The 27140-nt window shown below is 42.9% G+C and overlaps 1 protein-coding gene across 4 annotated transcripts in view; it reads left to right on the forward strand.

Annotated features, from left to right (window-relative positions):
• CAMKMT (calmodulin-lysine N-methyltransferase) overlaps positions 1-27140 on the forward strand; it is a 339010-nt gene that overhangs the window by 292514 nt on the left and 19356 nt on the right. For all 4 annotated transcript variants that reach the window (XM_074989632.1, XM_074989634.1, XM_074989633.1 and 1 more), the window contains one exon: positions 17359-17433. In XM_074989632.1, coding sequence (XP_074845733.1) covers positions 17359-17433 — 75 coding nt within the window. The remainder of the gene's footprint in view (positions 1-17358; positions 17434-27140) is intronic.

A 27140-nucleotide genomic window follows, 5' to 3' on the forward strand; every position in this document is an offset into this window, starting at 1 on the left:
TATGGCATGCAGCATTACAAAAGAAGTGGATCTGTGGCTTGCACCGGATCAGTTCTTGTCCTCTCTGGTCTTTTGACAAACCCACAGCAGTTTGCATTCAGGCAGCTCAGTTGCTTTACTCTAATCTACCTGTTTGCCTGTATCCCTTGCATAATCTATTCATAGATATCCACATCTACAACTGGTCCATTGCTGTCCTTGTACAGCTTCTTCTTCCCACAGACTCAGGAGATCCAGTACCTCCTGTTTCCTCCATGCAGAAGTGCATTTAGCACATGGAACCAGCAGATCATCTGGACTGTTGCACACAAGGGAGAGCTGTTAGGTGTGTAAAGCCCTGTGCAGATGCAAAACTGGTATCTGTATGCACATCCATTTCCCCAAAATGAGCCACAGCCGCCTGCATCCACAGCTGCGGATGCAGATATGTATGGATATAAATCAGATATCTGCGGAATTGCAGGGCTCTATAGATGTGCATACCAAGGAAAAGGCCTTTCAAAAATACACTGAGCTTTTAAAGTGGAGGTCTCCATTACTCCTGTACCACGGAGTTCACAATTGTGACCAAATGGATCTGTACTGGACAGTTCTTAAGGTCAGCATAGGTAATCTGGTATCTACACTTGCACTGGTGACTTGGTATCTACACTTGCACTGCGTTAACCTCAAAAGATTAATCATGACTCAATACTATCTGGGAAGGTGATGTTACAGCACTGCTGTAATGGAGGGCTTTTCATTGGCTGGACATAAATTTAAGTGTGCACATGTCCAAAGAGATCAAAACAAGCTGACTTGTGTTGACCTAACTTTGCAATATAGACTAGACCACAGTGACATATGCTAAACTGTAAAAATGCATTTATTCTGGAATAAATGTGTCCACACAGGGACTGTACTGAATTATAACTGCAGTGGCTTAAATTCACACCTTACTTTATACCAGTTTAACTTTCCTATGAAGACAGGCCCTTAGAGTATGCACATGTAGTTGATAGCTAGAAATTATTTACATTCACTGGGGAGTATCTATACCCAGTTTAGTCATATCTGTGAATTACCACTATTGCTTGCCAAACAGAGCTAACACATACGTGGCCTAGAGATAATCTTTTAGGTTCCAAACCTTGAAGATTCTAAGCGTCTCTTGTGACCACTCTCAAACACTCAACTCCTCTGGGGAAGGGCTCCTTTATGTGGTGCATCTGACCGTAGTATGATACATTCTGGATGTTTCAGATTGACATTTTTTTATGTGGGACTTCATCCCTTGTCAAGATTGCAGACTGGTCTTTTAGATATCAATCAAAAGCACATTTTCCACTCTGTCCTCATTTACATTTATCTAATGCTTAAGGTCATTTGTGATCATTTGAGTGTATTTCAGCATATGGAATCAGTGAATAATAGATTTCAGCTCCATGCTGTGAAGAAAGATTGTGCTTTTACAGGGCATAATGTTTACTGGGTGTTAATAATCACTAATTAACAAACATATCTATATTTCTAAAATGTTGCACTTTAAGGTATAAAAATGTGATGTGTTTAACTTATTGAGTACAATAATATTCTGCCTTCCCAACACAAAGTAATTTAATTACAAAAGTAAGTGATGTACCAAATGTCAAATATGTTTTATTTGAAGTTTAGATGTAAATTCTCAGAAAAGTCTTCTCTATGGTTAACTCACCTATTTTATAAAATATTCTAGATTATAACAAATATTAATATCGTTTCCACATCTTAAAGATAATGACCATTTTTCTTTTCTTCCATATTAATTAAGCTTAGTTTCTCCTTTCAGTGTTAAGTCTAAGCTCTGCTTAGATGCTTTCACAGTAGTAGTGCATGGATGAGCCATTCAACTACATGATGCATTAAGACACTTAAGTTACTTGCTACTGTCTCAAAGCTAGTAGGAAACTTCAAAGAGAAGAGACAATGGCTCCAGTACTATAACCACTGTTTAGTCTTTTCTACTTCGTAGAACATTAGCCATTTAACGTTAGACTGGAAAAAGCTCAGGAAAATATACTGTACTATAAGAAGCAAAATAGTACAGGTTGGACCTCCCTGGTCCAGCACCCTCGGGACTAGACCAGTCCTGAGTGAGGGAGTTTGCCAGAGTAAGAGTGGGCTCAGCTGCCAGCCACTCAGCCTGCTGCTGGTTCCACTTCTGGCCTGGCTGGCACTCTGCCACTGGCCCCAGCCAGGCTGTCTGATGGGCTGCCCTGCCTCTGGCTCCCAGCCCTGCTGTGGGCTGCCCCAACTCCCTGCTTTGCCATAGGCTGTCGCAGCCCCCTGCCCTGCCATGGCAGCCTGCTCCCAGCCCTCTCCCCGACTGCAGCACCTCCAGCTCACAGCCTGCTGCAGCTGCCATGGCCCTGTCTCACAATACTGGCTACCTGCCTCACTATGGGCTCTCCCAGCCCCCTGGCCTGTCCTGGCCCCTTGCCCTGCTGTGGCAGCCCCTGGCTCCATGCCTTCCCCTGGCTGCAGAAGCCACAGCTCCCAGCCCTGCTGTGTCTGCCATGGTCCTGACCTAAAGAGACAATAAACTGACCTGAGAGAGACAATGGATGCACACATGCCTACGCAAACCTGAATCTTTTCTTGGGTTGGATAATGACATACTGTGTGTTAGTTATATAATTGTATTAGTGTGCCGTGGATGTATTACTGCAGTCAGGAATCATTGGGCTACATTCTGTACAAATAAGTGACCAAAAAAGACAGTCCTTCCCACAAAGAGCATACAGTTTAGGTTAGTATCTTTAATCTAAGACTCTCCTTGGTGTGGTGTTTTACAGTTTTGAGGAACGGTAGGAAAGTCTTTACGATTGAATGACTGAGGAGCACAGCATATGTGACTAATTCAGGGGCACACCACATGTCACTAATGGAGATGGGAATGGAACACCAAACTCCTCATTCCACGCTTCAATCTTGAGTCCGCACATCCCTCATTTGACTCCCTACACTTCCCTTCCCCTGTTAAGTGTCTTTAGCCACCGGACTGCCAACATGACAATGCTTCTCCTTTCCCACAGTGGTCCTCAAATAACCCAGCTTGCCAAACTCTCTCCCTTCTCATAACCATCTCATAGGCTTTGTCTACTGGACACATCTTTATTGAAAATCCTGCAACCATGTTGCAGGAGCCTGATCTCTGACTAAGTCAAATCTTGCAGTCTGTGGGTTGCAGAGTGCGTCCTGAAGTGCCCAGGCTCAAGCTTCTTGGACTCTGAATGTATCATGGTAACAACAGATGATTCTTCTTCAAGTGGTCCCCGTGGGTGCTCCACAATAGGTGTCCGGCTCGCCCCGGCGCCGCAGATCAGAATATTTTCAGCAGTCTCCATCGGGTTGCACACACGCTGATGCGCGCCGGTCCTTCGCATGCCTTCGGTCACATGCGCGATCCGTTCCCCGCCAGTTCCTTCTCAACTGCCAATGGCTGCAGACGGATTCTGCTCCGGCTCCAACGCCTGAGAAAGATAAAACTGTGTTTTAATTTTGTTAATAGTTATTAGTTGATAGTTTTAGTTAGCACTGCTAAAGTTGTTCCTTTTAAATGTAGATATAGTTTTTAAAAAAAAAAAAAAAAGAGAGAGAGAGAGAAGAACAGAGGCAGCCGCCCTAAGCGGTCTGCTATCCTAAAAGCCGCGAACGTTGTCTTTTCCAGGACTGATTAACTGTTAAGTGCCCTATTAACATTCAAAGACTTAAGCGCCCGGGCCGAGATGTCCTCACCGGGGTTTAAGAAATGTGCATCATGCTGTGAGGCCATGCCTGCCTCAGATGGGCATAGCGAGTGCATTCGTTGCCTCGGGGAGACCCACATTCCACAAAAGTGTCCTCACTGCTCCAGGCTCACAGCCAGAGCCAGAAAGGACAGGGAAATGAGGCTGAAGATGATTTTATTTGATAAGGCCCTCCAACCTGGACCATCGGAGAAGCCCCATAAAGAGGGGCCCTCAGGGTCGCACAAGAGGAAGGCGGCTTCCCTAACCTCCTCTGTACAAAAGAAAAGGAAGCTTTCACCAGCTCGATCCTTGCTGGTAACACCTGTGAGCAGGATGAGTGGAGCACAGGGCTCTGACCCATGGGCTGCTCAAAGCGGGATGACTGTAGCACACACAGCTGCACCAGGGCCTCCGACCATTAATCAATTGGCACCGGGGGTGCCGCAGGTGCTGGAATCGGCGGCACCGACTCCCACGGCATCGAGCCCTGCGGCACCGACGGCACTGGAGCAGGGGTACCCGGCAAGGAACCCAACAGTACTGGAGGAAGCTACCCACGCGGCACCGACAACGGCGCTGAGGTCCCCAGCACGGGAGGGGGCGGCACCTGCTTCTCAGGGACGGGGAAAAGCAAAGGCCAAAACCCGGCACCGCAGCCCATCCCCGGAGGTCACCACGTTGCTGTTATCGCCTAGCTCCCCCCCCGAAATACACCGGGCAGCAACTCCAATGGCCTGCTTCAGACCTCCACCCCCATTCCTTCAACCACCATCCCCCTGGCTCAGACAACCTTCACCAATCTCCAGTAGGGATCCCTATGAATACTATCACAGAGCATCTCCGCCACTGTCAGCGTCATCACGGAGGTCACGCTCATCTAGACCCCATGCGTACGCTTTCCTATCATGGTCCAGGTCCCCATCACTGGGCCCTTGCGCCTGCTGTTATGGCCATCCTTACCATACTGAACACCGGCACAGGGGGTCCAGATCCAGGGGTAGATCCCCACCCACACCTCACCAACACCTACTTCCCTCATGGATTTCCTTCCAGAGGATAAGAAACCAGTGCTGAGAGCGATTGTCTAAGAGGGCTACGTGGCCTCACTAACAGGAGTTCAGATTGCCCTGGATGTGGCAGAAATGGCAGCACACTCCACAGCCACAGCAGTGGTAATGCGTAGGGAATCGTGACTCCAGACATCCGGCATTCCCAGAGATCTGCAAACAAAAATCGTAGACCTTCCATTTGATAAACAGAAGTTATTTGCAGATTCAACTGACTCGGTCCTACACTCCAGCAAGGACTCGAGAACCACACTTAGGACCCTGGGCATATATACCCCTCCGTACAGGAGGAAGAAGTTTTACCCCCAGCAAAGGCGCTACGCTTATCAACATCAGCATACACAATACCAATGGAGCTATGACCAAGGGCGCCACCACCAGCAGCAACAGTATAGGGCCCCCAGACGATGCCCCCAGCAGGGTCGCGCACCCTCGGGGCAAGCCCTGAAACAGCAAGTTTGACAGATATGTCGAGGACTGCAGTATCAACACCATCCCTCAATGCCAGTCCCAGCACATGTTCCATCATCGGCTCAAACCGTTCTCCTCTCAATGGCAAAGCATCACCACAGACAAATGGGTACTGGAAATTATAGCCATGGGATACATGATCCCCTTCCAATCACTAGCTCCACCGAAACCTCCCACCCAGTCCTTCTTCAAGGACCCCTCCCACGAGACAAGGTTAAAACAGGAGGTAGACCATCTCATGTTCATAGGGGCGGTGGAGAGAGTTCCAGAACAATTCCTAGGGAAAGGGTTCTACTCACGATACTTCCTAACAGAGGAGAAGACAGGAGGCTGGAGGCCAATCCTGGACCTACGGGCCCTCAACCGACATCTGCGCAAACAGCATTTCAGGATGATTACAATTGCCTCCATACTTACGGCATTGGATGATGGAGACTGGTTTGCAGCCCTCGACTTGCAGGACGCGTATTTTCATATAACTATTCACCCGACACACAGACGTTTCCTCCGCTTCACAGTAGGCAGGGAGCACTTCCAATACAGGGTTCTTCCGTTCGGTCTCTCTTCGGCGCCCAGAGTGTTCACCAAAACACTGGCAGTAGTATCAGCTTACCTACACAGACAGGGTGTGTTCATTTTTCCATACCTGGACGACTGCCTACTGAAAGGGGCCTCGAAGGCAGAGGTCCTATGCATGATACACGTCACTACAAACACATTCGCCTCATTGGGCCTAGTTATCAACCTCTCGAAATCAAAGACTGAGCCTACGCAGAATATAGAGTTCATGGGGTATGCATAGACTCTACTACATCAAGAGTATACCTGCCCGATGCCCGTTTCCGCACCATCAAATCCCTGGTACAAGTAACAATGTACAGCCCCACAGTGCCAATCCTAACATGTCTACAACTGTTGGGGCACATGGCGACTACCATGTGCCATGTTCATGGTACAGAATGCCAGGCTGCATATGCGGGGCCTGCAGCATTGGCTGGCGAGCGTTTACAAACCGATAGTCCATACCATCCACAGGGCAGTATCGCCCACAGCAGAGGTGCTCAGGTCACTGGCATGGTGGGCAGATCCCAAGAACTTACTAGTAGGGGTGCTCTTCCACCAACCACAAATTGCAGTTTTTCTTACGACAGATGCATCCCACATAGGATGGGGAGCGCACATCGGCAACAAGGTAACTTAGGGTCTGTGGTCCCCTGCGGAAAAGACATTGCACATAAACATACTAGAACTCAGAGCAGTGTTCAATGCGTGCAGACGTTTTCGGAAATACCTGCATGGCAAAGTAGTCGGGATAAATACTGACAACACCTCCACCATGTTTTATATCAACCGACAAGGAGGGGCCAGATCCTGTGTGCTATGCGCGGAGGCAGTCCGGTTGTGGAACTGGTGCTTTGTCAACAATATAACGGTGAAAGCCTCATACTTACCCGGTGTCTGCAACGTGAAGGCGGACCAGCTAAGCAGGCTCTTTGCCTCACGTACGAGTGGCAGATCCATGCCGATCTGCTCTGACAAGTATTTCACAAATGGGGGGTTCCCCAAATCGATCTGTTTGCCACTTACAACAACAAGCAATGACCTCAGTACTGCTCCAGAGTGGGCATAGGACAGGGATCCTTGGGGGACGCCTTCACGGTTCCATGGAAGGGCCCTCTACTCTATGCGTTCCCTCCCACGACACTCATTCACAAGTTCTTGAGAAAGCCAAAAGAGAGAGAGCACGCATAATAGTTATAGTCCCAAGCTGGGACCAACAGCAATGGTTCCCTCTGCTTCAGCGCATGTCATGCCGCCCGCCACTCCCCCTACCGGTAATGCCGGACCTTCTCACGCAGGCTCAGGGGTCCATAGTGCAGCCACATCCTCAAAGAGTCCACCTACAGGTGTGGCTAATCCCTGGCTCAGCGCCTTAGAGAGCACATGTTTGGAGGGAGTGAAACAAGTCTTGGAGTCCAGTCGAAGGACTTCCATCAGAAGGACTTACGTGCAGAAGTGGAAACGATTCATCTCCTGGTGCTCTTCCAAGCAATTAGCTCCTTAGGGCGTCCCTATACCTGTAATTTTAGAATACCTGCTGGAGCTAAAACAAGACGGACTCTCCCTATCCTCACTAAAGGTCCATCTTGCAGCTATATCAGCATTTCAACACAAAGAGGAAGGGCCAACCATATTCGCCCATCCTATGGTCACACGGTTTCTAAAGGGGCTGGTAAACCTGTACCCCCCTCGGAAACCACTATCACTGTCATGGAGTTTGGACTTGGTCCTCCACACGCTGTCGGGACCACCCTTTGAACCATTGGCCACGGTACCCCTCTGGTTACTTAACCTGAAAACAACCTTCCTTCTCGCTATTACGTCAGCCCGCAGGGTGAGCGAACTCACAGCAATAATGGCAATGCCACCCTGCACAGTATTCTCAAAAGAAGCGGTGATCTTACGATTACACCCGGCCTTCGTTCCAAAGGTTTCCTTAGAGTTCCACATTAACGAACCAATAGTATTACCCTCATTTTATCCTAAGGCTCACAACTCCAGCAAAGAGGCGCGGCTGCAACTGCTAGATGCAAGGAGAGCGTTGGCCTTTTACATAGACAGAACTAAGCCCTTCCGGAAGACAGACAGACTCCTGGTGTCTCTCGCACCCAGGTCGAAAGGGGAAGGCCTATGCTCACAAAGAATTTCAAATCACATCGTGTCCTGCATAAGACTGTGTTATGAGCTGAGTAAGACCCCTCTGCTAGTTCCCCCCAGGGCTCACTCCACCAGAGCGATGGCAGCATCGATGGCCTTCTTCAAAGGAATCGCATTAAAAGACATCTGCAGAGCGGTGACTTGGTCATCTTATGACACCTTTGCCAAGCATTATGCCATGCACCGGGTGTTTGATGAGGATACACGCCTATCGACAGCAGTCCTATCAAGGGCAAGCTGCACATAAGCGGACACCCACCTCCTTAATTGGGGTCACTGCTGGGTAGTCACCTACTGTGGAGCACCCACGGGGACCACTCGAAGAAGAAAGAGAAGTTACTCACCTGTGTAGTAACAATGGTTCTTCAAGATGTGTCCCTGTGGGTGCTCCACAACGCACCCGTTCCTCCCCGCTTCGGAGCTCTGTTTTCGTGTTTTTCAGAAGCATCCGGGGCAGTTGGTCAAGGAACTGGCGGGGACTGGATCGCGCATGTGACCGAAGGCATGCGAAGGACCGGCGCGCATCGGCGCATGCACAACCCGACGGACACTGCTGAAAATTTTCCGATCTGCGGTGCCGGGGAGAGCCCGACACCTACTGTGGAGCTCCCACGGGGACATATCTCGAAGAACATAGGTGAGTAACTTCTCTTTTCATTACTGCTAGGCCTCTGTCAGGATCTTCAGATGCTTGGAACAGTTTTTGGTGGAGATGTCTACTGGAGATTGAGGATTACAGACAGGGAAGAGACCACAGGAGGTTAGATTAGGACCTGATTTCTGTGTGTGCAATCTGTTTTAAGCCTTTTGCTTTCTTTGGATGAGGGAAAGAATTGTGTTATTGCCAAATTGGAGATAGTGAAGTGGTCTTTTGACCTCCCTCACAGCATCCTGGAGGGTCAGTAGGCTGAGTTAATAATATTCTTCTCACAGTTGTGTATGATTCTGTGGGAATATTTAGTTAAATAAGTAGCCAGTTCCTGCATAAACCCAAAAATGGGAACAGGAATGGGCTGAGGATGGGATGTCTCTTAGGCCTTTTCTGTGTTACAAAATGGAGAGAGCAGTCCTGGCAAGGATGTCATAATGCTGCTGTATTTCTAGTTTTTTAAAGAATATGTTTGGCTTTGGAATAAACCATGATTTTGGCAAAAACCAGCAGTGTGTTTCTTTACCTCTCCGACTCCTTCTGTGAGGCTGAATTGTCTAATTGAGAAGTTAGAATTTAGAAAGGCTGTTATTCCTGCTCTTGTTGATGGATTTCCATCCCTTTTAGTTGTACGCTTGACATTTGACTCTTCATAGCTTCCATTAGTAGCCACATTCCTCTTTTCTCTACATATCATGATGCTGCAATTATTGATGGTAAACAGGTCAGTTTTCCTTGTTTTCAACAGGTTATTCCTCTTCAACAGTTCTCCCAACTAATCTGTTGCACAGACATAAGAAAATGGGTCAGGCTTTAAATTTTGACAAAATTATATTAAGAAGATAGAGAAGAATTTTACACAAGGAATGGAGAGGTGGTTAACCTTTGTTATTATGTCATTAGTGTGATCATTACTCAATTATTGTGTCTAGCTCAGATATACATTCCTTTAAAAGAATTATTGAAAAACTCAAAAAAGCGTTCAGAAAAGAATGGTTCAAGGTGTAGAAACATGTCTTAAAGTGAGAGACTTAAGGAGCATTATGTTTTTGAACTAATCAAAGAGGAAGTTAAGACATGCAAAGAGCAGTATTGGTAAGTATCTGCATAAGGAGAAGATCTCTAATAGCAGCAGAACAAGATACAGAAATTGAAGCTAGATGTTAAATAAGGTACTGATTTTTAACAGGGAAAGTAATTAACATTTGGAATAATTTATCAATTTCTATGGTAGATCCCCAAACACTTGAAGTCTTTCAATCAGAACTGGATAGATTACTGAAAGGTATGCCCTAATTTATCCAGAAGCGGTGGGCTTGTTCATGGAATTAGGAAGGGGAAATCTATGGGATGTGGTAAGCAGGAAGTCAGACAAAGGGCTCACTCTGATCCTTTCTCTTCTTAAGAATCTATGAAACTTCTCACCCTCATATGCCTATCTCCTCCTCCCTTTCTCATTTCTTATGGTTCTACCTTTTCTTATTTTTCTCTTCCTCCCTTTTCTTCTCTCTGTTTTTCATCTTTCATTCTTCCCCATGTTCATGGAATACATCCTGTTTTCCATCTGGCAAATGCTTGTCTTCCTTTCCTTCAATTTTCCTCTTCTAAAGCCATTTATGTGAGGCCTTTATGCACAGATCTCATCAGTAACACTGCACCTATGCCATCGTGTGTTTTGAAATGTATTTTATTATATAATATGTGTCTGAATTAGAATTTAAGAGTTATTCATCATCCATCCTGTGCACTGAATGAAGCAGGGGTTCTGTGGAAATAATAGTGATCATGTAAGTAAAGACTGTAGTATATATCTGTACAGGGGAGAGAATTAATGTTGCACAGGCAACCTTAATTCTGAGATTTACTAACTCCTTAGTGCTTGACATTACATCTCCAATATCATTGTTTTTAAAAAAGGATTTTGTGTGTAATGTTTGCATTATTGGTTTGTTTTTAATCAAGGGTGTAATATTTGTATGTGTAAAATGGGGAACTATATATTACAAATGGGATATTTAATTTTTAAGTGGCCTCTTACTTAATAGATACGCATTTTGATATCCATCTGATGTGTGCACAAATTTTATCACCACCGATAGTTCGGAAAACTTGGCTCTTAAAATTGTAGCAGTGATTTGATTTAACTGTATCTCTCCTCTGCATATCAATTTTATCAGAATATATCGTACAGATAGTCTTGGCCTTAGCTAGCCCCTCCTAAAGTTTCTGATGTTTTTCACTGTTTCTTTGTTATAATCTGTTGCCACAGTGCATACATTCACAGCAGATTACATCAAAACAGCCACAAAAGTGCATACTGGAATAATGATGTCTCTTTTTTTTCTTTTGGGGGCGGGGGAATGGGAAGTTTTTAGAATTAATTATTTTCTCAGGCACAATACTCATCAGGGATTCACCCTTTGTAGAGCATAAGTACCAAAGACCTAAGCCCTTTTTAATTACCCAAATAGAACCTAAGTGGTATTTCAGTGATCATTGGCCTTTTGTTGATCCTCTGCAGAAGACTCAAGATCACCCAATATGCCCAGATAAAATAAATTGCCACTAACATTTGAAAATATAGTTCCAAAGGCTATGTCTACCCTAGCAAGTTCTTTCAGAAAATCGGGCCCTTCTTCAAAAGAACACAAGGAGCATCCACACGCAAAATGCACTCTTTCAATCTGAAATAGAAAGAATGTAGCTCTTCTTCCAGAAGCCCTCTTCCGATCCCGGATCAGGAAGAGTGCCTCCTTTCGAAAGTGTCTTTTGGAAAAAAAAAAATGTGTATGGACGCACCGCAGACCCATTTTTTTTTTTCGATAAAGCAGTCCTCATGGCACCAGATTTTTTTACCCCAGCCCGTTCTTTTGAAAGAGTGGGGGCTGTGTAGACGTTGTCCATCAAAAGAGCAGATCACTCGTTCAATCTGCTTTTTTTTGTGTGTGGATGCACTCTTTCGAAAGAAGAGGTCTTCTGGAAGATCAGATTTCGAAGGGTCACGGTAGTGTAGAAGCAGCCAAAATGTTTTGCTCAGCACCACAGGAATGAAGGAGAGAAGCAACTATGTCTTCTGGTTTTAATCATCAAGAAACAACATTGGTGCAACAGATGCAAATGTTCTAAAAGGGGAAGCCCAAATTGTTATCCAGCCTCTTGATCTTCTTTGAGCAAAATTAAGGTGTGTGGACTGATCATTGTGACAAAATAAGATGGCCTTCTCTCACAATAATGTGCTAAAGAGTAGGAACATGCTTGTTTGTGTTCATACAAGGGTGAGACACACAGCCTTACACATGCTTTTACACATATTTGCACACACCAAAGACAATAGTTTTCATAAACTACAATTTAAATTAAGTCACTAAAGAAAGAATGGAACCTTTAATGCTGTTGCTCAGAAGCCATGTGAAACAAGATTTTGTTTTTTATTTCAAGCAAGTCTGCCATATCATTTGCATCTGTTGCACCAATGTTTCTGGCTGATTTTGTGCTCTCACTTTCTCTGTGTACCTACTATGGCACTAACTTAATGTCAACTAGAACCTATGTCAGGCTTTGCAAGAACAACTAAGGGGAACTTGGAGTTATACATCACTTTCATGATGAGTCTGTTTATTTTGTTATATCAGTGAAAATTGCCTGTGTAGACACATTAAAAAGACAACCACTGAGTCACAGAAATGAAATAACTCAGACAGCCCAAAATAACTGTCTGTTGAAACATATTACCTTAATGTGTGCAACTTGTAGAGCTGTACAGTTGTGAGAAAAATAACATTAATAGTTGTAACTTATTCTCAAAGAAATGACAACAATGTGGAGAAAATGAATCTCAGTCTGCTGTATCTGTCCTTGTAACATTTGCCACCTTTGATTTGGCTCTTTGAAATGTAAGGACACGTTATCATAGGCTTTGGTGGTGCTTAAAGAAAGGATGCCCTTCTAGTCCTTCTTTTCTCATTTGTCCTTTCCCTGATGTTATTATCATAGTTCTACTTACTTCACCCAAATCACGTTCTCTGGATTGGCTGCCAATTCAAACGAGAAAAAGAAAAAGAAAATATGAAAATGCTTTTGTTCTTTTAATTTGTGTGTGTGAATCTATTGCTTTTGAGTGGTGGTGGATTGACAGCCAAGGTGATTGAAACAGCAGTGTGCATTTCCTCATACTGTTTTACTGTGCTTCATTCCTGACCTGGAAAAACCATATTTATGGGTGAAAGGATAGTTCATTTTACATGGCTCATTCAGTTCTTGTCCTCTTTGCTGGGACTGCCATCAAGATCGCTAATTACAGTAATGGGTTTGTGATGTAGCTACTTTTGCTCTGGGAACTGGTCAAGCTCATTTTGTATGGAGTAGACCACAGAGGAGCCATCAGATGGTAACAACTTTCAGCTATCATCTGCTTGGTCTGAATATAAACCAAACACCCCAGAGCCTTCTGACTTGACTCTCCAATTTTTTTAAAAAAATTGAAAAACAGTTAAATATTTTTGTGGTATAGTAACCTAAACAAAATCAAAACAAAATGAAAAAATCCACCCCACCAAGGCTTAGTTGATTTCTTCAACTTTAACAAAATTGAATTTCTTTCTAACCTGACTTTTTAAAGTGGTTCCTGGTTATAATCACCTGAATGACCCAGAACCTCATGGAAAGGCATACTTTCCTCAACTATAAAAATTCAGCTCCTGCCAGCTTGCAGTTTTCCTTCATGAGGAGAAGGATCTATAGAGCTTCTTGGATCTTTCAAATCTTTGATTTTACTGTAATAACGAAGTGTAAACAAACATTTTAAAGCTTCAGAAACTCTCCTGGGGTGTGTCTGCACATCAAAGTTATTTCAAAATAACTTTTCTAGCCTATAAAGTGCAAATACTGTTGTGAAATAATTTCAAAATAGCAGTTGGCTTATTTCAAAATAGGTAAACCTCATTCCATGAGGAATAATGTCTATTTACAAAAAAGTTATTTTGAAATAAAGACTATTATGACAGGGAATAGAGCCTATTTCAAAATAAGTCACAGTGTGTCCAATTGCTGTATTTCAGATTAGGCTGTATGTATTTAGACACTATATTTCAAAATTGCCAAATGTTATTACGAGATGCATTTTGGCGTTTCGAAAGAGGAATACAAATGAGGGAAATCGAAAATGCCAAAGAGGAATGCAAGTGTAGACACAGCCACTGTGGCTACGTCTACGCTACTGAGATCTTTCGAAAGAAGCTGTTCCGGAAGATCTCTTTTGAAAGAGTACATCCACACAAAAAAGGGATCAAAAGAGTGATCTGCTCTTTCCAAAGTGTGGGTCCACACACACAAAAATGGATCAAAAGATTGATCTGCTCTTTTGAAAGATATCCACACAGCCCCCGCTATTTCAAAACAAGAGGCCAGGATCAAAAAATCAGGTGCCAGGAGGACTGCTCTTTCGAAAAAAAGGGCCTGTGGAGTGTCTAGATATGTTTTCTTTCAAAAGAAGCTTTCAAAAGAAGGCGCTCTTCCTGAAACAGGAGTGAAAGAGCACCGCATTCTTTCAATTTAATTTTGAAAGAATGCTTTTTGTGTGTAGGCACTCTGCTGGATATTTTGAAAGAGCCCCTTCTTTCAAAAAATATTCTGAAACAACTTGCTAGTGTATGTGCAGCCTAGATGTTTGGTGCCTAAATGAACTTGGAGATCTTGATTGTGTAAATATATCTCACTTGCTCATGACAAGAACTTCTCCAGATAATATTAGTTCAACACCCTGTTTTCTGAGCTGCCATTTAACCATGCAAATGCCTGTCTGTTCTTCCAGTAGGTGGGTGTGCAAACTTTGCTGGTACCAACCATTGAGTATATGTCACTAAATGTTTTCTGACTCTTTAGGGCGGACTTCTGCATTCTGAGTGCTCAATATACACTAATATGGAAGAGCTGTTCTCCATAGAAGGTACTTTTGCCTTCTTCAGCACAGTAATTTTGGCAGACAGTAATTTTGAGTGTTTTGAAAAAAAGAATTCCAAGCCCTTATTTGCTCTGATCTAATCTCTATTTCTGTGGCAATTAGAACTAAATGTGGCCTTTATGATTCAGCATTCATCTAATAATTTCCTGTTCTGTTTCAGGCATCTCAAAATTAATATGAGTACTAAAAACCCCACAAAACTTACCTTTACCTTATTTCTCGCCATTCTAACAAGTTTCCACGGAAACAGGGTTGAAAAAGCCGCTGGTAGCCAGCAGGCAGCTAGCAACTGAGAGTGAGAACTCTCCTTTGTCACTTTCTGCTACTGGCTGGCTGCTGAGCACTCAAAGTGCCAGTTTTCAAAGCTATCGAGGTTTGTAAAATCTGCACTGCATTCAATATGAGGGAAAAATAATTAAATTAATCATCTCTTTTCCCTCCTTTGGTTTGGCACAGTAAGTTCCAGGAGGTTAAATGGGCTAATGTGTTCTGATCAGTTCTGTTACACTGATACCCACCCCAGCAGAAGCTTTGCCAGCCAGTGAGATTTTTCCTTTCATAATTTCCTTTTTATGAAGCTTGATAGCTCACTATCGTTTGTGTGTGTGTGCAGATGTGTGCATGCTTCTTCTGTAGTACTGTAATTGTTTGGGTGAACATATGTCCCAGTTGGGCCAGAACAGCCCCCTTTTAAAGCCTTGTCCTCACCAAACAGATGTTTTTTGGCAAAAGTGGGCTTTTGTCCTGTTTGCCCTTTCTGACTCTGTCAGTTCTTTTGTGAAAAAAGTGGGATGAGGTGCCCAGGAACATGCTGGGGACAAGCAATAATGCCAGCTCTGCACAGGGCAGGAGGCAGGGTTCACTTGGTGTCCGGGGGTAGGTCAGGCTCAGATGAGCAGTACAACCAAACTTGGGGGGGCGAGACAGATAACGCTGTACAATGTCCCATTTTTCTTTTAGGAAATATGGTCATGCTAATTGTAGGAATTGTATGTGCTTAGGTTGTAGTACAGTAAACCCTTGAAATGCACGATTTTGAGTTATACTCAACTCACATTAATGTGAGTTATGCGCAAGTCAAAATCCGCCCCCCTCCACCCAGCTCTAGCTCAACCCCTCCTATCTGGCCCCACCTGGCCCTGGTTCAATCTCCCTGCCCTGGTTCAAGCCCCACCCATGCACAGCTGCAGCTCACCACCCCAGCCCCAGTTCAAACCCCAACCCTGGCCCTGGTGTAAGCCCCCCATGTGCGACTCCAGCTCACCACCCCGCAGCCCAGTTCAAACTCCCCATACATGGCTTCGGCTCAGCTCTGCCCCCCCGCACCCCCTGCAGCCCCAACCCACCCTGGGCTTAACCCCCCTGCCCCAACCCACTGCCAGGCTTATCCTTCCCTAACTGTCCCCACCAACCCCAAGGGCTAAAGGAGCTCCAGGTGCTCCTGCTGCTTCCCCAGCTACAGAGTATGTGTTCCACCAGGTAAAAAGGCACACCCGCACCCCCAGCTTACACGAAATTCAAGTTACACAAGGATGCATGGGAAAACAACCCTCACATAACTCGAGGGACTACTGTATTGTAATTCTTTGTTTTTCAGGCTCCTATTTTTGCCTGACATGGGCAATGTATCCCCTTTCCCCTATATCTACAGGGACTGGTTTTCAGTGAATATATTAATAGTTGATACTCAGTTCAATATCAAGAGTAGTGTGGAAATAGAGATGGCTTTTGGCCAGAAGTAGAATGGAGCTGCTGGAAAACTGAGGAGTCTGTTTGGTCAAGACCCATAAAAACAGAGATAAGCATGCACAATCTGACATAATTAAATAGACCCTGCATGCGCTCTGCTTCCCTCCCCTCCTCCACTGCCCCTCGCAGGTGTTTTCCGCATAAATATTTCTCTCCTCTCTTCTGGAATATCCAGAAAATGAAAAAAGGGGTACAGATTCTCTTTTTATTTTTTACGTGAGACAGAGATACAGCTTTGAGTCTTTGCACAGAGGTAATGTTGTTATAAATGTTTCACAAATTCCAATGCTAATTACAGCTTTTAACTGGGAACAAAGTGTTGAAATTCTCAGTGACAGCCATACAACACAGCCGCCTTCATAAACAAACCTGAACTTTGAACATATGTGCATTTTGGCTATTATTTAATATCTTAGAATTAAATAACATATCACCTATGAGAGAACAGCTATTGACATACTCAGTACTGGTGTGTTTTAAAGCTTGCCTAAGGCAACATAGCTGGCATTGAAGTTAAGCTTGGCATTCTTTTACCCCTCCCCCTCAAGCGCGGGAGAATGCTCACTTCATCAATGAGACTTGCCTGCCAGACACAACAGAGATCCTTGAATTTGCTACATTTATTTTGCAAATTTGTATTGCAGTCAGATAAACAATGCTTTAATTCCACTGTATGATACACAGGTGGTAAGGGAAAAAAAAAACCCAGAGCCATTCCAGGGGCTTCTGGATCAGAATGTACTATTTCTTGTTGACTCAATGATGAGGAGCTGTATAAAAACTGTAAAGGTATTTTTGTTCACCTTCGAGATAAAAAACTAAAGACGATGCAGAAAAGTCAAGCAATAGTCAAGCGTGTTTTATACATTTTATAAAAACTATTTATACATTTTATAAAAACTATTTTATATACCACATAATAATGTTAATGCTAAAAAAAAAGCCAAAGATGAAAAATGTAGGTCTAATTTTTTTAATCTTTTCTTTTTCCTCCAGCATTTTACGATGGGATAATGAGACAGATGTCTCTCAACTGGAAGGACATTTTGACATTGTTATGTGTGCTGACTGGTAAGTACATAAAAATCATAAAACTAATGTTAGAAAAACTAGCTTTGCTAGAGTAATTGTGCTGTGCTGCTTGCTGATGGCTAAGCAAAGTCAACAAATGAAGCACAAAGCCACCTTAACCTCAACAAATTAATATTCATCTCCATGTGACAGTTATAAGGTAGTCTTCTATCACACAGTAACTTCTACCGCATTATTTCCCAAAGATTGATTTTGAGAAGCATTTCCATTTTCTGGAATTGCCTCTGTTTCATGCTTGACGTATCAGTAAATGGACGACTTAGGCAAATTGCAAATAATTATGGCTCAGTGAGGAACAGTCTGGAGAAAAGGGAGTTTATCAACACAAACAGCTCAATTAGCTTACTTCTTAGGAAAGATCTGACTATTGATATAAGGGGATGTATATTTTGCTCAGAATATCTTTGTAAAGGAAAAAGATTTTAAAAATCTTTTTTGCAATCACATTCCATTTCTTAGGTCGATTCAGCAACAGTATTGATAAGCATACAGTTAAACGATGGTCACATTATTACACAAGTAAATATTGTTAATAACAAGAAGATGTGTAGTAAAAATTAGAGCACAATATTTAATGTGTGACTGAGTGACTTCATATTGAAGTCTAATATATACTATTTAAATACATTGATAGATTTGGCTGTGAACTCTGGCCAGTTTCTGATATTGACAGTGCAGAATCATCCTGTCCTCTGAGAGACTACATACCCGCTTTCAAAAGGGTGCATTCTTAATTATAAATGAAGAAAGCTAGACGATGTTGGCATAAGTTTCATTTGAAAAAGGAGAAGATAATTTTCAAATTAATGTTTCCTTAAATAATTCATGTTTGTTTTTGGTTCTTTAGATTGCCATAAGAGAAAATAATGTTTCTATTTTGAGACACGTAATTATTGTAAGAGTCCAAATTCTGAACATAATGATTTCACAGGATAGTGGAATTCTGCAGATGTATGACTCTTACTAAGGAATAGTTGAAAGGAAAAGGGGTGGATGGCTGGGAGAAACTGTCTGTTGTCTTTGTAAACTATGCACTTTGAAATTGGCTTCTCAGAAACATTTCCACTGTCTGGTGGTGTTGGGTTTTTTTTTTTCCAGAAAAAAGCATGTATTTTCTTTAATTAGTGGTAAAAATATTTACTCTTCCTTCCTACTTCTTAGCTTGCATTGAATACAACAGTGCTTCTTTTCTCTTAACAATTAATTTAATAAAAGTTCTTTATTCCCAAAAAGGACAGAGATGGGTTTCAAATTAATCGCTGATAATGTGCCTCTGAGATGCATCATCTGATTAAAATAAGGAGCTAAACAACCCCATATGATTTCAGCAAGTAATTTAGTAAATGCCTTCCTCACCAAATATTAGAATGGATACTCCAGGTTTCATTGCACAGATGAAGTTAATGCTGGGCAGGATTAGATCAGATTAAGTATGAAAGTCAGATCAGAGTGCTGGCGGACATGAGCAGGAGGGCAGTAGTCTTCTCGGAGGCTTAGACAAGGCTCACATATGGATGTTCTCCAGATTATGTGGGTGAAGCAAGGTCTTGCCAAGAGATTTAGAGTTAAATTTGTTCTTCACACAAATATCAAAACAACCTGGCTGTGCCATCTCTTGTATCCTTGATACTCACACCATGTCATCCTATTTGTACTGGAGAGAAGAGCAGAGGGAGCCAGACTTAAGTCTTTTTCCTCCCTTCCCCCTATTAATATCCTTGCCTAATACTCTACCCAGCCTGTTTGGAAATAATGTATTTTCATTAGGAAACAAAGGATCATACAGGCCAGGTAAAATACCTAATGCATGTTTAATTTCTGGGTTTTTTACATTCATTTTAAAGCATTTAAGATACAGGTAGATGCATAAACATGTATAGATTTTTAATAAGTAGCAATATGACTGTTTGTTTAAATTACATCTTTTATATGCAAATTCCCTTTATATTTAGTGCTCCTCTTGCCAAAATGAAAATATACATATATTCCTTAATAAGTCTGAAATCACTATTATGCTTCTCACTTTTAAAAATCATTGACCCACTATGAGAAAGCAATAGTGTACCTGATACGTTATCAGGGTTAGTTTAAAAAAAATGTACAATACATTAGTGAAAGTCATGTTTTTCTCTCCCAAAGTAAAGAATCACCTCAGAACTGCTGGAGATATTTTAGTTTTCTGAGTTTTGGAGCTGCTGTTCCAGAGGAACAGAAATCACTTTCCATGCAGTTCTTCAGATGAAACCTAAAGTATGCAGTAATAAAAATGGATAGAATAGATTGCATTTAGACCTATCACATAGGTCATTGTCAGTCAATAAGATCTGGGATTAGAACAGAGAAATATAAAGCAGAAATCTGAGTTCAAATATTAGGTACGTGGATAGAGTCTCTGCAGTATTTCTAGCAAGGGTGGTATTGTCTGGTTCTCTGAATAGCTAACCAGTGGTACTGTTTGATCCCATTTACATGAAAACAAGCTCTATTCATTCCAAACCCACATTGCGGTTCAAGTAAAAATATACATGATTACAACAAGCAGCAATTTGTTTATATTCTTAAATCATTCATATATTCCTATATTTACATTCAAACATTCATAAGCCTTGTGTGCAGAGGTGGAAAATATGTTATTTCCCAGAACAGACAGTCTATTAGTTCACAACTAAATTTAGTAGCTCAACTAGATTATAAAATATATAAGAGGCAAACTGTGAAAGCTAGTTAGTTAACCATTCAAGGTTTTGACGGTGAATTAGTTTCATGGTTCAGCAGTTCCTAAATAACTCGTAAAATTTCATGTTAGAGATAAAAATAAGGGGAAAATATTGAAGAGGCCATATCTGTGCTAAGGGTACTCTTGAAAACAACATCAGAATCCTGGAGCATTTTATCCTTATGTCCCTAACTTCAGGCTTTCGTGAGAGGGAAGGGGATGTCTCCGACCTGCAGGACTTTAAGTGGCACGTGACTTGGGATGTAATAAATGCAGACACAGGAACTGCAAAAGTGATATTGAACAGAATAGAGGTGAGAGAAAGAGATGGGTCCACTCTGTATAGGCAACAAAGAAGACTCTTGTTTGCTTCTTGAATATCCCAGATTTCTTGGTTTTTGCTGAAGATACAGGACATATTTTTATCCTGATTTAAAAAAATGAATGTGGTGTTATTCTTTTTTAATTAAATGTGAAGGAGAAACCTGAGTAAAGTTAAGTAGAGGTTGGAGTCAAGGGAAAAATTCTTGGCCTTTTGATTTTCTGTTGTAAGCAGTTATGATTGGACTATAGACTCAGGCTAAGGCTGCAAATACTTGAGCCCATGCGTAGTCCCATTGAAGTCAGTGAGACTTTTTCTCCATACAGGCACATACATAAAGTATTTGCGTTAGTGAGGCCCGAGGACCCAAATCCATATTCCTTTCACTGCCAAAATTCCCCACTGAGGGTTGTGATTCTCTGGGAATGCAGGATTGAACTCCAGCTACTGACTGACTCCATGACATTGTTGCACACTGTACAGGATTTTATATAAGCATTCCTTTCTTTCGGACTGCAGTAAGATCTCTGTCCTTGAATTTAGACTAATATGTCATTGTTCATTTTAAGCTTACCTTTCTACGTGCATTTCGATTCCAGTGAAATCTGATTGTGTGGAAATAAGATTTGTTTTTATCTAATACATGTTTTTCAGAGTTTGACAGCTCTACAGTTGAAGCTGTGCAAAAAGATAAATGACTGTACATTAGGTGCTGAAAATCATGTCTGAAGTACCATTTCTAAACTTTCCCATTATACTTAGCTTTTGCTGTATATGTGAAAAGAAAAGAGAGTTGACCTGATAGCCTATAAAATATAAACATTTGCCAACTGTTCAGAGGCACTAGTAATGCTAAGGCCAAGGCAGATGGAATAAAGCATATCATTTGTAACTTAGCTGAGAATTCCTTACTGTTTTTTATGTGTTGTAATGTATCATTCCTTCCAAACAGTTTTTGTGTAAGCATTTTGTTTTGTTTTAATGGTAGGTTTACTTAAAAGGGAAACATGCAAAACATTGTTTAAAAAAATTAAAAGAAAGGATGCAGCTGACATGGTGGCCTATAATTTCACACAGATGTAATACAATAACCATGCTGGCCAACAGCCAGTAAACCCTACTCTAGCTTCTTTACTGTTTGAACCAAACAGTTCTGTCCAAACCTGGAAAACACTTGTTGTTTCTACACAAGGGCTTGGCCATCAGAGGCTTCCTGTTGCAGAATTCTGAGGCATTTTGTTATATGGACAAAAATCCTCTAGGAGCTTGGTTAAGAAAACTGGTAAACCAGTGATGAGCTAAGCCAAGTTTAAACTGCAGTGTCCAGAAATGAAAAACAAGTGCAAAATTAGACCAATGTATTACTTAGGCTACGTCTACACTAGCCCCAAACTTCGAAATGGCCACGCAAATGGCCATTTCGAAGTTTACTAATGAAGCGCTGAAATGCATATTCACTGCTTCATTAGCATGCGGGCGGCCGCGGCACTTTGAAATTGACACGGCTCGCCGCCACGCAGCTCGTCCCAACGGGGCTCCTTTTCGAAAGGACCCCGCCTTCTTCGAAGTCCCCTTATTCCCATCTGCTCATGGGAATAAGGGGACTTCGAAGTAGGCGGGGTCCTTTCGAAAAGGAGCCCCGTTGGGACGAGCCGCGTCAATTTCGAAGTGCCGCGGCCTCCTGCATGCTAATGAAGCACTGAATATGCATTTCAGCGCTTCATTAGTAAACTTCGAAATGGCCATTTGCATGGCCATTTCGAAGTTTGGGGCTAGTGTAGACACGGCCTTAGTGTCACTGAGAGATTCTGATCCTGGAAGTGTCTTTTTAGGGCTATAGTTTTATCATGTAATGCTAGTAGTTAGACAAACAAAACACATTGGAGTTAATAGAGAAGTTGTGTGACTAAATTCTCATGTATGGACCAAATCCTATGCCAGCCCAGATGCGTGGCGCAGATCCTCCCACTGCTCCTTCAGGCTTCAAAATACTCAGAGTCTGTGCTAATGCTGAGTTGGAAGAAGAATCTCTGGAGTGGTTGCATAACGCTAACATGACCACCCAGTCTCTCCCTTCTTCAGGATCAAAGTATGTGACTCTCTGAGTAACAGATTGGCAGCCAGGGTACTAGATTACAGCATCAGTGGAAGCTGAGTCTTTATGTTATCCAAGGATTTGTAGAATTGGTAGGAGGACCAGGGAATGCTACTCTAGAATTCCATCTATCTGACTTTCCCAACCAATGATCCATCAGGGCTAAGTTTCCAACCCCTATCCAAGCAATCAGAGAAGAGGACAGAGATACCCACACCTGCAGCTTTTGCCCCAGCTGGTTGTGCAGCTAGGTTATTCAGCAGTTTGCACTCACGGAATCGATTACTTACCTGTAAACTAGGCCCAGGATCTATGTCATTAGAAAAACTTGCAAAGAGACAATAGGGAGCAGAGCTTTGCAAAATGAATTTTACTTCATGCAAACTTGGCAAGAAATGTATTCTCACTTACTATTTTGAATAATAAAAACAAAGTACAATAATAAATGGGAAAATTGATGTTTTCCCCAATGTGCTACTCTTGTTGAAGATCTCACTCAGCAAATCTTGTACTGTAAATTCTTCAGGCATATGTTGGTTCAACCTGGAAGAAAATGATTTATTAAAAAAAAAGTGTTTTGCATGGAGGGTTATCAACTTGTATGCCACCTTTTTATCCTGAAGACAGATGAATTTCTGATAAACTGGCATGCAATGCTGTCTATCTTTCTAGTGACCTACTGGAGGTGGCTGTGATTAAAAGTGCCAGCAGTCACTAGCGATGTTCTCAGAAGCTTCAATTACTTTTGTTTGTTCAATTGTTCTAATAAAGTTAATTGAAACTGAAGGGCAGTCATTGTAACTATTGAAAATTATAAACAACTCTTTTTTTGCCCCACCACTAGTTAAACAAGTATTAGCCAGTATCTAGTGGGATAGGGGTAGGTTTAGAAGATAAAATAAAAAAAGAACAAGTTAAAAATCACTTAGAAAAGTTAGATGTCTGCAAGTCACCAGGGCCTGATCAAATGCATCCTAGAATACTCACGGAGCTGATAGAGGAGGTATCTGAGCCTATAGCTATCATCTTTGGAAAATCATGGGAGACAGGAGAGATTCCAGAAGACTGGAAAAGGGCAAATATAGTGCCCATCAATAAAAAGGGGGATAAGAACAATAAAGGAGCTACAGACCAGTCAGTTTAACTTCTGTGCCTGGAAAGATAATGGAGCAAGCAATTAAGAAAGTCATCTGCAAACACTTGGAAGGTGGTAAGGTGATAGGGAACAGCCAGCATGGCTTTGTAAAGAGCAAATCATGTCAAACCGACCTGATAGATTTCTTTGATAGGATAATGAGCCTTGTGAATGAGGGAGAAGTGGTGGATGTGGTATACCTAGACTTTAGTAAGTCATTTGATACGGTCTCGCATGATTTTCTTATCAATAAAGTAGGTAAGTACAACTTAGAAGGGGCCACTATAAGGCAAAACTGGCTGGATAATCATACTCAGAGAGTAGTTATAAATGGTTCTCAATCCTGCTGGAAAGGCATGACAAGTGGTGTCTGTTTTGGGACCGGTTCTGTTCAATATCTTCATCAACGATTTCGATGTTGTCATAGAGAGTACGCTTATTAAGTTTGCAGATGATACCAAGCTGGGAGGGGTTGCAACTGCTTTGGAGGATAGGGTCATAATTCAAAATGATCTGGACAAATTGGAGAAATGATCTGAGGTAAACAGGATGAAGTTTAATAAAGACAAATGCAAAGTGCTCCACTTAGGAAGCAGCAATCAGTTTCACACATACAGAATGGGAAGCGACTGTCTAGGAAGGAGTATGGCAGAAAGGAATCTAGGAATTATAGTGGATCACAGGCTAAATATGAGTCAACAGTGTAATGCTGTTTCACAAAAGCAAATGTGATTCTGGGATGCATGAACAGGTGTTTTGTGAACAAGACACGAGAAGTCATTCTTCCACTCTACTGTGTGCTGGTTAGGCCTCAGTTGGAGTATTGTGTCCAGTTTTGGGCACCACATTTCAAGAAAGATTTGGAAAAATTGGAGAGGGTCCAAAAAAGAGCAACAAGAACGATCAAAGGTCTAGAGAACATGACCTATGAAGGAAGGCTGAAAGAACTGGGCTTGTTTAGTTTGGAGAAGAGAAGATTGAAGGGGGACATGATAGCGGTTTTCAGGTATCTTAAAGGGTGTCAGGAGGAGGAGGAAGAAAACTTGTTCTTCTTGACCTCTGAGGATAGAATAAGAAGCAATGGGCTTAAACTGCAGCAAGGGAGGCTTAGGCTGGACATTAGGAAAAAGTTCCTAACTGTCAGGGTGGTCAAACACTGGAATAAATTGCCTAGGGAGGTTGTGGAATCACCATCTCTGGAGATATTTAAGAACAGGTTAGATAAATGTCTATCAGGGATGGTCTAGACAGTACTTGGTCCTGCCATGAGGGCAGGGGGCTGGATTTGATGACCTCTTGAGGTCCCTTCCAGTCCTAGTATTCTATTATCTGACTACGTGAAGCAGCAATTTCAGAAGGGTTGTACACGGAAAATGTTTTTCCAGTTAATATCTTTAAGACCAAAAATTCTTCAACAGTGGATGCTTCATGTGCTCTTTGCAGAAGGAAGGGCAGTGGTTATTATGCAGAGATTGGTGTCGGAGGTGTGATATTCAGGAATAATGAGAGGATCCTGAAGGTTTGGTTATGTATATGTAATTATCTGATCATCATACACTCTCTTACAAGTTCTGTCTTTGAGTTGTATGTGAGATTTTATGATCCAGTGTTGAGGATTTTTACATGTTACATGCTGGCTGAAAGTCCTTTCAGTATGAGATCCACTTTCACCTCACTTGCCCACACTTTAAAAATGCAGCAAGTTCTTACATGTTCTACTTTACACGAAAGAAGCTGGGGGGACCAAATATTGGCAATGTGTTAGTCCTAAAGCCACAGAGAATTACCACAGCCATAGGATAGTGTGAAGGAGAGGGAACTGTCTCCCTTGTTCTATCCCCTGTGATTGCACTGTCCGCAAGTGCAATTTTGGACTTGCTCCTGTGAAGAAAACATATGTGGCTACATCTCAAGCTTTAAAATGCTTTGTTCCTCTTGGTGGTGCTTTTATAGCTTCATAATAAGCCACAAGCTTTCATGCCTCTGACCAGAGCCATAACTAGGCATTTCTGCATCTGGAGTAAAATATTATTTAAGTGCCCCCTCTCTTCCATATCAAAATTTTATCCAGTGATTATTATTGAAGTGCCCCCTGATTCCTGTTAGTTCCATCAGCCTCCCTCCAGTGCCCTACAGCCCCGTGACCCTACCCACCCCCTGCCTTCCTGTCCCCTGCTCCCACATCTTCCGCATCTCTGACCCCTCACCTTACCCTATGGCCTGGGGAGTTGCCATGTCTCTCTCACCATCCCCTTCCCTTCCCCTGCCCTCTGGCTCTCCCCTCCCAGCCAGGTTGTGCCGGCTCCCATATTCACCCTCCAGCCTTTCACAGACCCTCCCCCACACCCATCTTTGCTTCTCTTTACCCCCCACACTCAGTTTCCCCCCCATCGCATTTCTGTTCCCTCGAATCCCAGAATTCTCCCCACCAATACTGCCACCTGATTCCTGTGAGTTCCACCAGCCTCCCTCTAGTGCCCTACAGCCCTATGCCCCCTCCCTCCCTTGCATCCCTTTTCCCTCCTCCTGGCCCCTTCTGCATCCCTGGCACTCCCTCCCCACCCCTCCTACTGGCCTCTGGCTCTTTGAGCCCCTGCCATCTTTCTGCCTTGCACTGCAGCAGATACTACCACTGCCTTTCCCAGCCCTTTTCCAGGGCTCTCCCCTCCTCAGCTGCACGCTGTGGGTCTGCAGTTGGCGGACAGAGCCTGGGGCTGGCTCTAGCTCCTGTCTGGGCACAGTGGGACACTGGGGAAGGACTCGCCCCACCCACACTGTCCATACACATCCCGTTGGGAGCAGCTGGGGCTCATGGAGATGGCAGTAGTATGGGACTGGGAAGCCCAACCTCCACCCCCTCTTGGAGCAGAACCATGCAGCAAGGGAGAGGGGATTAACTCCTCAGCTCCCAGAAGCTGCCTGTCCAGGCCAGGTCAGGGGCCAGCACAGACCAGAGCTGTGACCCTGATTATGCTGTGCCTGGACTGAGCACCCTGCTTGCCCCACCGTCATTTTGGTGCTGCCTCTGACAAACAATTCTAGAGGCAGCCAACAAATTTTCTAAAATTCTGGAGCTTGCCCTGCTTCTCCAACCCCAGTGTAGTCTGACTGAACTCACATTGAATTAGGAGTGGACTCTTCATCCTCTCAGCCAAACAATGAATTCTTAATTTACTGCACCTCTTCTACTAAATGCTAGTAAAAGCTTTAAGTGTGGAGCTTACTGTTGTGAGGATTGGTAATGGGAATTGCTGCTCAGCCTCAGGAGTTGATCTGAATTTCACTACTGCCCCCAGTTCAATTTCTGCAGAATTTAAGCTTTCATTTTTCAAAAAGGACAAGGTATTAGAAATTGAAGGCCTAAGGTATCTAAGGTACTTGTATAGTCCTCATTACAGTTGTATTCAGGCACCACATA

This window comes from Carettochelys insculpta, chromosome 3 (assembly GCF_033958435.1).
Source record: "Carettochelys insculpta isolate YL-2023 chromosome 3, ASM3395843v1, whole genome shotgun sequence".
NCBI lineage: Eukaryota > Metazoa > Chordata > Testudines > Carettochelyidae > Carettochelys > Carettochelys insculpta.